Source organism: Xyrauchen texanus, chromosome 24 (assembly GCF_025860055.1).
Source record: "Xyrauchen texanus isolate HMW12.3.18 chromosome 24, RBS_HiC_50CHRs, whole genome shotgun sequence".
Lineage (NCBI taxonomy): Eukaryota > Metazoa > Chordata > Actinopteri > Cypriniformes > Catostomidae > Xyrauchen > Xyrauchen texanus.
The window spans coordinates 34,116,425-34,126,059 of NC_068299.1; the positions used below are offsets into that span (position 1 = coordinate 34,116,425).

Consider the following 9,635-nt stretch of genomic DNA (forward strand, 5'->3'; position numbering starts at 1 on the left):
GATGAACGCAGACGGTCATGTCATTTTTTTCTAGAAATAACTAGCGTTACACTTACAAATAAATGCTTCGGAACTAAAACGTTTTGACTTTCAATAGACAATACTGACAACACATGTTAAATAACTTGTCTTACCTCGAAAGATCGCCTCAGTTTTAAATTTGAAGCAGTAAGTCCAACACTGGAGTAAATCTCTCGGGATATCCCCTCTGGCTCCGCCCAGGCAAATGGAGTATGACGCAGTGACGATACATTTATTCACGCAAAGTAACCCCTTAACCAATCATATGTTCTTTAAGCTTATGTTGTCATGAGTATCTGGCAGTTTTCAGAAATAAAATCGGTGATTGGACAGCGAAGATATTGAGACAGGAATCATGGGAATAATTGTTCCCAAATTTGAAATCTCCGGCTGGAAAGGGTTAAAATCGGCCTGGAAAAGGACGCATGTCTATATTGTTGTGTTTGTAATTGTTTGATATCAATTAGAGGATAGATTTTTGAGAATATTTTGAATGAAAGATTAAAAGGATAAACAATAAAACACATATTTTCACAGCCTTCTTTGCTGATATTTACCAAGAGTCCCAATATTTTTGGCCACAACTGTGTATATAAATGGAAGGTGTTCACATAATGTCTGTAATTACAAGATCTGCAAGACTGTACATTTTCATTTTCATTTCTGTTTGATATACTGTTTCAGAATACCATAGATGCATGGATTAAAAAAAAAATTATAATTTTAAGAACATGGTGAAATAATGAAGCAATAAACATTTTTGTTGTTATCGACAACAAAGCTGTTTTGGCATTATAATTTTTGCCATAGAACACTTAAATAATTTCTGAGGACGTCAATAGCAAGGAGTAGAATCTACGAGTTGCCATTACAGTAATTCCAACATGACGTGAACGTACTATAATGTAGAGTGATTAGTCACATGAAATTTACAGCTCAGGTTTTGACAAAAAGAAAAATTGTAACTGAAAGGAGAGTCCTTCTACCAAGAGGAGCCTATAAATGTTAGCGAATCAATGCCTAATACAGTGGTCCCCCATATAATGTGCGCGCCACTCACATCCCCGGCGACCTCAATGTGGTAGCGGACGTGCTGTCACGACAACGCTGGCCCGGTGGAGAGTGGAGGCTTCACCCCCAGTCTGTTCAGCTGATTTGGGAACGATTCGGCAAGGCCCAGGTAGACCTGTTTGCCTCCCGAGAGACCTCCCACTGCCCACTCTGGTATGTCTGAACAGAGGCTCCCCTCGGGGCAGACGCGCTGGCAAACAGCTGGCCCTCGGGGCTGCGCAAGTATGCATTTCCCCCAGTGAGCCTTCTTGCACAGGTGCTGTGCAAGGTCAGGGAGGACGAGGAACAAGTTACCCTAGTGGCTCCCTACTGGCCCACCCGGGCCTGGTTCTCAGACCTCGTACTCCTTGCTACAGCCCCTCCCTGGAGAATTCCCCTGAGGAAAGACCTTCTTTCACAGGGACAGGGCACGCTCTGGCATCCACATCCAGACCTCTGGAACCTCCACGTCTGGCCCCTGGACGGGATGCGGAAGATCTAGCTGGTCTACCACCTGCCGTCGTAGACACGATCAGCTAAGCCAGAGCCCCCTCTACCAGGCAACTTTACGCCCTGAAGTGGCGCTTGTTCGCGAATTGGTGTTCTTCCTGGGCTGAAGACCCACAGAGGTGTGCAGTAGATGGCAAGTCTTTGGGTAAGCACGACTTAATCATCAGGTTCCTAAAAGGCACCCGGAGGTTAAATCCTTCCCGCCCAAGCCTGTTCCCCTCCTGGGATCTCTCAGTAGACCTTGCTGGCCTTCAGAGACCCCCACACGAGCCGCTAGAATCATTTGGACTCAGGGCCCTCTCTCTAAAGACTGCCCTGCTGATCAAGAGGGTCGGAGACCTGCCAGCATTCTCTGTTAGCAACACTTGCCTGGAGTTCGGTCCGGCAGACACACATGTGATCCTAAGACCGCGACCGGGCTACGTGCCAAAGGTTCCTACCATGCCCTTCAGAGACCAGGTAGTGAACCTGCAAGCGCTGCCACGGGAGGAGGCAGACCCAGCCCCTTCGTTGCTGTGTCTGGTACGTGCTTTGCGAACCTACTTGGACCGCACGCAGAGCTTTAGACGTTCTGAGCAGCTCTTTGTCTGCTTTGGTGGACAGAGGAAAGGGAACACTGTCTCAAATTAGAGGCTTTCCCACTGGGTGGTGGATGCCATTTCATTGGCCTATCACACCCAGGCCGTGCCCCCCCCTTGCGGGTCCGAGCACACTCAACAAGGAGTGTTGCGTCCTCGTGAGCACTGGCCAGGGGCACCTCCCTGGCAGACATATGTAGAGCAGCGGGTTGGGCAACACCTAATACCTTTGCGAGATTTTACAATCTCAGGGTTGAGTCAGTATCGTCCCGTGTTTTCTCAGGTCCGAGCCGGTAGATACCGGTAACACGCTGACGGACAGGCCGGGTGGATCGCTTGCACCTAGCGCCCCTTCCCTCGGTCGAGGTAAAACTGTGCACTTTCCCTCCCAGGAGATTCCGTATATTTGGATCCCTGGACGACTCCTCCCTAGCCCTATGGGTCCGCAATTCGGCGGAGGAATTCGCTGACCCAATCCACTGCAGGTACTCAAATCTACCCTGTACTGGAATAGGTTCTCCACAGGTCAGGACTCCTGCGTGGACTCCTCCTGTGTGTATTTTCCGCGGTACGGTGCGAGTGGACCCGCGTCTCCCTTAGTCCGGTGGCCGTGCTGTAGCAACTCCCCCCTCCTTGAGGCTGGATCTTCCACCGCGATCCGAATGGCCCATATGATGTATTCGCCACTTTTACCTCTCCGTCCCTGGGCAGGTGTGGTCTTTTATACCTGTATGTCCGGGGCGGGGTATGCAAATACTGTCTGCCTAATTCCCATCGACCTTTTTTCATAGATCAGAGGCATATTCGGCGCTCAAGAGAGACCCCTAGTGTTGCTTCTTTGACACACGTCTCGTTCCTTCCATCAGGGAACGGGAGGTTACATCCGTAACCTAGAATTTGTTTTTAATGGATGTCTATGGAGGAGATGCTTCAGTAAACTGAATAAATTGCTTTTGTGAGGAAATAGTCACTTAATGAATTGACCGCATGTCCATTAATCTTCAACATGTAAAACACCAAACAATCTTTTTGGAATTGTGTGTAGTTTACTATGATAAAATAGCGGTTTTATAAGACATGGAACATTTGGCGACAGATAAGTGTCAGTTTATTGATATCTCCATTTATTTGTATTGTATCAGCAATGATGACTTAATGTAGTAAAAGGCTTGTTGACCGTTACGCTCTCTCCTATGGCGGAGGTAGTGAATTCTATTCAGAAGATCTCAACTGAAGGCCCATTAATCAAAGATGGCTGCATTCAGATCGCATACATGCATGCACCAGCTGAGCAACTGCCATGGAGATGAAAAGATATGCTAACAGACAGCTCTATCTAGGTAAACAACTGCTTGATCCACACAGTAAAGAAAACTGCATTTCCTGGGATTTTTAAGGTTGTGTTGCTCTAATTAGCTTACAGCAACTCGTGTGACTTGATAACTGGTCAGATCATTAATACTCACATACTATAGCTGCTGTATGGTTATCGGCCAGTTTTATCACAGGATGTGGGTGGAAACCACAGTAGTTCACTTGCATCTTTCAAAGCATTTCAACACTCACAGGCTCTTTCGGTTCATTTTGAGGAAGCTTTCAGTGCTTTTTCTTGATTTCGGTGGTCTCTTTCAAAGTTTGATATTTATAGAAACTGGTTGTTTTTATATCCTTGTTGCCTCTTCTAGGAAATCTAGGAAACTGTGACTGAACTAAAAAATGGTTATAGTCCTGCAGTGTCGTTTACCACAATGGAATATCATAGTTTACTCAACCAGTAATCAACAAAGTTGATTGGTTTCACCTGCGCTTGATCTTGGAGCATCTGGAAGAGCCTGTATATATAGGAAGCAATGTTGTTGACTAATAGAGAATGTGACTGCACTTTGGAGGACTGCAACACGCTGCCTGGTGGTTGAAGTGTTACTGAACAGGAAGTTGCTGAGTAGAATTGAGACAGCTCCAGCAGACATGAGGGTCTCTTGTCATATTCTTGTCTTGTGTTTCTTAGCAAGCGTCTGTTCACTCGGTAAGACATTTTTCATCAACACTTCCATTGTTTCTTCTTTGAGTGGATGAATTTGTTTGTTCACTACTGTGTGCTTTTTTTCTTTCTAAGAGTGTCCTGTATGGTAAATAGTTAATAGTAAGGGAGACTGGGGAAAATGCTACTTTTTTTGTTGAAATTACTCCCTAGAGAATGAGACTGAAGTAAAACTAATAGAAGTAATTTCTCAGGATGACTGCTGTCAAAAAGGTGTCTATATTCAGTAACATAGGGCCATAGAAGTATCACTTCTTAAAATGGGTGGTCCAGTGAGACAACTTGCCCCATCTTTAGGGTTAGCTCTGTCATGAGCACCTGATTATTGAGGAATTTTTACACCATTTAGATTTTAAATACAAATCCGAACACAAATGAGAAATATTGACTAAATCTTTCAATATTACTGATTAATTGTCAAATTACTAATACACAATCCCATTCCAAGGTCTTATTTTGCTGCACATTATTCATATTTTCATAAAACAACCAGATAAAAGTATAATATTCAGAATATTTTAATGTAGCAAAACAAATGTAAATATTTAAATATGTAATAATATGTGTACTAGTGTTTCCTACATTTGTAGGCAATGCGTACTATCACTATTAGTTGAGCCACTGACAAAACTCATTTAACACATTTCACCCCACAGCTACCATTTTAGGATTTAAAGGGGTAGTTCACCCAAAAATGAAAATACACTCATCATTTACTCACCCTCAGTCTATTCAAGATGTGTGACTTACTTTCTTCTGCAGAACACAAATTAAGATTTTTAGAAGAATATTTCAGCACTGCATGTCTATACATTATTGAATGGTGATCATAACTTTGAAGATCAAAAGAGCACATAAAAGGAGCATAAAATAGTACATAAAACTTCAATGGTAGCGATATGATGGGTATGGGGAGAAACGGATTAGTATTTAAATCCTTTTTTTACTCTAAATCTGCACTTTCAACTAGCCCTCCTATGCACGTTCTTTTAATTTTTTTTGGCGATTCGTATTCTTTGTGCACCTACTGGGCAGGGAGTAGAGAGGAAAAAAGGTTAGTGATAAAGGAAAACATCATATTTGCACAACAGCCAAGTAGGTGGCGATATGCACAATGAATGCAAATTGCCAAAAAGCCTCCCGTGAACATGCACATGAGTGCCGGTCGAAAGTGGAGATTTATTGTATATTATAGTAACCGAACATTATTCAATTAACCATGCTGAATGATGTATATTTTAGACCTGGATACATTTGCTATGACGTTAAGTTTTTCCTGCCATGTAGGAAAGTCTCTAGAATAAATATCTGCTGGGCCCTTTCTAAATATAGTCACATGATAAAAATAATGCTGTTTGCTAGATTAAAGGAATATTTCACCCAAAAATTACAATTCTGTCATAATTTACTCATGGAAATGAATACCCTCAGGTTGTTCGATCTAAACCTGTATGAATTTCTTTCCTAGCGCAACAAAAAAGAATATCCTGGTCTGTCATCTCAATACTAATGGCAGCTGTATTAACAACTGTATCAAAAATAACAAAAATAACATCTTTTAGCACTAAAAACAACAAGTTCTTGCGCGAATACGTGAACCACTGTGAGCGAGCTTCTCTGATAGCGCTTGTGCAAAATGGACGTCAAGATTTTCACTGAAAAATTCTGGTTGTTTCTCTCAAACCTATCATGTGCCTTCAAAAGACTTGGATTACTTTTATGATACTTTTGTGTCCTTTTTAAGTTTTATAGTGTCTCACTATAATTACTATGCAACTGAGAAAACAGACCAGGATATTCAATAAAACTCATAACAAAATCTCCTTTTGTGTTCCACATATGAAAGAAATTATTATGGGTTTGTAACAACATGAGAACTTTATTTTCATAAATTATAAGGACATAATTACTTTAAGGAGGTGACACATCTTACCCCACTTTCCCCTATGTGTTCGGTTGTACACACCCAAAAAGTCTGTCCTGTCTGGTCCTCAGAGTTTTGTTCATTTCTTTGTTTAATACTATGCTGCCTATTTCAATATCTGTAAAAACAAGACTAATGAGTTTTAATCTTTTTTGACTACAGCGGAAGTTCCAGTTCTGACATTTTTTGTTTGGCCAATCCCAGGAGCTCTGCAAAATGTCAGTAAGAATGACACCGGGGTCAAGAATGCTGTCCTGATGGGAACCTACTCGTATAACAATAAATCCAATGATGCTTTCCTGTTCAAAGCATCAGCTGTTGATGAGGCAAAAAGACAGGTACAGGATTAGATGTATAATTCTCACTGTATGCACATATAGTACTCTTAATGTAATCAAATGTGTCATCCAGACTCTATTCTGCTAAAGATAGTAAAAGGTGTCCGCTACGTTCTGGAAGTAGAGATCTCTCGGACAATGTGCAGGAAGATGCGCAACAATGATGATCTCAATAAGTGTCCCTTCCAGAGAGACAGTCTGTTAAAGCAGGTATGTGTGGGTTTCTATGGAACTTAAAGGGATATATACAAATGTAGTTTCATTATTTACTCTCATGCCATCTGAGTTGTGGAAGACTCTTTTTTTTTTTTTTTTTTTTCTAATGCAAAACACAAAATAAGATTTTTAGAAGAATATCTCTGCTCTGTAAGTCAGTACAATGCAAATGAAAGGGTGCCAAAATTGTGATGCTCCAAAAAGCACATAAAGGCATCATAGAAATAATCTATACAACTCTATACAAGTGTTAAATCCATATGGGGTGAGAAGCTTTTTTATTTTTTTTATAGAAATTCTTCTCCCTGGCTAATAAAGGGCTGTATGCATGAAGAATGTGAATTACCAAAAACACAAAAAGAAGAATGAGAAGTGGAGATTGACTGAGCAGGGAGGAGAATTTGTAGTGAAGCATATTGATCTGTTTCTTACCCACACCGAACATATCGATTCTGAAGACATGGATTAAACCACTGGAGTCATATAGATTACTTTTATGCTGACTTGTGTGCTTTTTGGAGCATCTACATTTTGGCACTCATCAGCTTGCATTGTTTGGACCAAAAGATCTTCCAAAATTCTTAATTTGTTTTCTGCTGAAAAAGTCATACACATCTGGGATGGCATGAGGGTGAGTAAATGATAGAGAAGTTTCATTTTTGGGTGAACGATTCCTTTAAGAAGTTTAAAGTGCTTTCTTGCTCTGCAATATCTCTTCAGGATTCCCACACAGTTATATTAGTTAGACACACAGATTTGTATAAAATCAATTTAGAGATGTGCACTCAGAGCATTTTCTAGCTGGTAAATTATTTGAGCTGATCTTAACTAGGAACTCTTTATTCAAATACAAATTTAAATTAGTTTTAGGATTTCTGTTGATTTCAATTATTTCTCCAAGCCTGGAAATTTTATAATTACCTGATATTTCCTTGTTTTACATGACTTTTGTAAAATGTTCCATAATTACCAAACTTATTTGTAGAAATATTGTGTGATTGTCTCAACCTGTAAAGAAAATGTCCCGTTCACATTTAACCCTGGATCAATGTTAAAAAATTGTGACATTATTTTCAGGACAGGTTAGGGTAAACCCTTAAGTAGTGTTAATTTTCATTACCGTAACGGTCCTTTTTTTTTTTTTTTTTTTACTAGATTACATTTAATAAAAAAAAATTTGTACAAAGATTTTTTTACTTAAAATCAGCGAACAGTATGCAGCATAAATGAGTACACCCCCTCTGAACATATATTTCTAAATTAATACTATTACAGTTCATGCAAAGATGACAAAATTAACATATAAATAAACATATACTTATTAACAAAATTGAAAGATATGTCCTCAATATCTGTAAAATAATTAGGCATCTTTGCTTAAGTAAAGGGTTGCAAAAATGTCAAACCCTTGAATAAATTCAAATGGTGTGCAATATTTTAGTCCTTATAAAGTCTTAACTTTTAATTACTGCTCTGACCCTTCATGACATCAGTCCATGACATATTGTCCCATCTATCCTATTCCAATGTTAATCCATAGGAATGCAGCAGCAGCTTTGGAATAAAGTTTAGGGTTTAGAAGCCATTGATGAAGTGCAATTCTTCCACACCTTCAGCAATCATAAATCCTAATATAACAACTTTACCATCACTGTGGGTACCATGCACTTCCCACTGTACTCCCAAATTCTGCCATGCATTTTGGATTCCATCAGATACAAAAACTATCTTTGGGCTCATGAGACCAGCTTATAGATTCTCAGAGTGCACCTTTACCAGTGTGGACCTTGGCAAAGGTTACACAAGCTTTTTTTTTTTTTTTTTTTTTTTTTTATGCTTTGGGATTAGTAGTGCCTTCATGTGTGGATGACAGCCATGTATTCCACTTTGCAGAGTGTGTCTAACTGTGTGAGATGAAACAGTCACTCTAGTTTGGCTTGCCACAGCTTTTGGCAGCTCTGAGGCACATGCTTGGTGATTCTTAAATGAGGTTCATTTGTTGTCCGCATTGAGTCTGAGAGTGATTCAATGGGTTAAGTAATGCTTTTACATTTTAACCAATTACATCTATTTGCGTGTGATGGATCAAAAGCATAATCTGCTGATCAATGTCCCTCTACTAGCACCAGAAAACACTACGTTTATATTGTAACTTTCAGAAGGGTGTACTCATTTTTGCAACATGGCCTTTTATTATTTTGATAGGAACATTTTTTTTTTCTTGTTTAGTATTGACATGTTTCCTTAAGTGCCTGATAAACCAGAGTTGCTTAAACATTGCATAATACATGAACCCCAAATATGTCTTATCCGTACAGAGAAAGAGCTTAATTTGTTTGGCTTCAGAGGGGGTGTACTCATTTATGCTGCATACAGTAAATACTTAACAATTTAAACATTGTAATTTTTTTCGCATTGACATTTTGCACAACTGTAATGAAAATAATGTCACAGTGTAAAACGCCTTAATGGCCCTTAAAGTATCTTATTTGTCTCTTTTGATTTTGGAGTAAAATAGGACCAGGACACTTTCTTGAAAGGTTTCGTGAGAATCACCCTATTATTGGTGCATTTATAAACTGCATTTTCAAATTGTAAATCAACTCTTTAACATGTTTTTTTTCCTTTCTCTCTTTTTTTGGACTTTTAGACATTTCTCTGTCATTTTGAGGTGTGGTCCATTCCATGGATGAAGACCATGTCAACCAAATATTTTAACTGTCGTTCTATTGAGAAACTCTAAAATGACCTTTTCATCACAACCTCTTTAACAATGGCTTTCTGAAATGTCATGTAAGGTTAATTAGAAACCAAACTGATTGTGAAACTAAAACCAGAAGCAGCGATTAGCGCAATACAGAATGTGATATGTGAATCTTCAAGTGAAGTGACTGGTTATCATTCATCTCTACATACAAGTGACATTCAGTTCATAAAATGCTTGTTTAATCTGATGT

At 39.6% G+C, this 9,635-nt stretch overlaps 1 protein-coding gene across 2 annotated transcripts; it reads left to right on the top strand.

Annotated features, from left to right (window-relative positions):
* Window positions 1-4,014: 4,014 nt before the first annotated feature.
* LOC127617791 (cystatin-F-like) lies at window positions 4,015-9,554 on the top strand. 2 transcript variants are annotated; one of them, XM_052089864.1, is made up of 4 exons: window positions 4,015-4,185; window positions 6,329-6,462; window positions 6,553-6,672; window positions 9,329-9,554. In XM_052089864.1, exons 1-4 carry the CDS (start codon window positions 4,128-4,130, stop codon window positions 9,419-9,421), a joined length of 405 nt encoding a protein of 134 aa, XP_051945824.1. In that variant the 5' UTR covers window positions 4,015-4,127; the 3' UTR covers window positions 9,422-9,554. The 2 variants fall into 2 exon arrangements, with proteins under 2 accessions (XP_051945824.1, XP_051945823.1); XM_052089863.1 differs by having other exon boundaries at window positions 4,023-4,185; window positions 6,287-6,462.
* Window positions 9,555-9,635: the final 81 nt, after the last annotated feature.

What these genes read in the sequence shown, in the direction of transcription:
- LOC127617791 (XM_052089863.1), top strand. Translation starts at nt 4,128, where the DNA reads ATGAGGGTCTCTTGTCATATTCTTGTCTTGTGTTTCTTAGCAAGCGTC. An exon ending in AGCAAGCGTCTGTTCACTCG is followed by an intron (nt 4,186 to 6,286) that starts GTAAGACATTTT and finishes TTTTGACTACAG; the next exon opens with CGGAAGTTCCAGTTCTGACA. An exon ending in GAGACAGTCTGTTAAAGCAG is followed by an intron (nt 6,673 to 9,328) that starts GTATGTGTGGGT and finishes TTGGACTTTTAG; the next exon opens with ACATTTCTCTGTCATTTTGA.